We start from the raw sequence: 773 nt of genomic DNA on the forward strand, positions 1-773 counted from the left end.
GTGTGTGTGTGTGTGTGTGTGTGTGTGTGTGTGTGTGTGTGTGTGCGTACCTGTTCTTGTTGCTGGAGATCCAGTCAGAGATGTAGGCGACAGCCTGGCGGTGGCACTGCTTGTTCCCGAAGCTACAAGCTAACATGATGAGCTCCCTCTGTAACTCCCTGCAGAGACACAAGACGAACCTCAGGGGACGTCGCTGTCTGTCATCTCAAACAGTTTCACGTCTCTACCCTCAGTGCAGAGACGCCGCAGGTCCAGGACAGCGCCGCTTTGTTTATCACACAGGAAACTGATAGTTCTCTGAGAAGAAACTGACTGATCTTGGTTTTGGAGCAAGTGTAGAAGTGATTGTAGCAGCTATTAGCATTGGAGCTAAATATCTAGTGCTATGCTAGCAGTTACCCGTGTCCAGGCTCTGGACTTCCTGTCTGAGACCGTTCAAAGAAAAAGGTTATGAGTTCAGAGACAAGTGTCTGAATTGACTGATGTTGTGTGTGTGTGTGTTTGTGTGTGTGTGTGTGTGTGTGTGTGTGTGTGTGTGTGTGTGTGTGTAGCATACTCAGTCTGGTAGGACGCCTGCAGGACGTTGCTCTCGCTGCCGGGGCCATTTGTCGGCCAACCCATCTGATGGTACCGTGACGCAACCTGCCTCAACACGTAGTCCTGTTCACACACACACACACACACACACACACAGACACACACAGACACACACACACAGACACAGACACACACAGACACACACACACACACACACACACACACACACACACACA

At 50.6% G+C, this 773-nt stretch overlaps 1 protein-coding gene across 1 annotated transcript in view; it reads right to left on the bottom strand.

Annotated features, from left to right (window-relative positions):
- LOC111665930 (thyrotropin-releasing hormone-degrading ectoenzyme) overlaps window positions 1–773 on the bottom strand; it is a 141132-nt gene that overhangs the window by 12259 nt on the left and 128100 nt on the right. The window contains exons 15-16 of the mRNA XM_023421057.2: window positions 557–660; window positions 51–158 (exon numbers count right to left, since the gene is read on the bottom strand). Of these exons, the coding sequence (XP_023276825.1) occupies window positions 51–158; window positions 557–660 (212 nt within the window). The remainder of the gene's footprint in view (window positions 1–50; window positions 159–556; window positions 661–773) is intronic.

This window comes from Seriola lalandi, unplaced genomic scaffold, assembly GCF_002814215.2.
Source record: "Seriola lalandi dorsalis isolate HSWRI2012SDOR001 ecotype SW California unplaced genomic scaffold, Sedor1 jcf7180002054661, whole genome shotgun sequence".
NCBI classification, from domain to species: domain Eukaryota; kingdom Metazoa; phylum Chordata; class Actinopteri; order Carangiformes; family Carangidae; genus Seriola; species Seriola lalandi.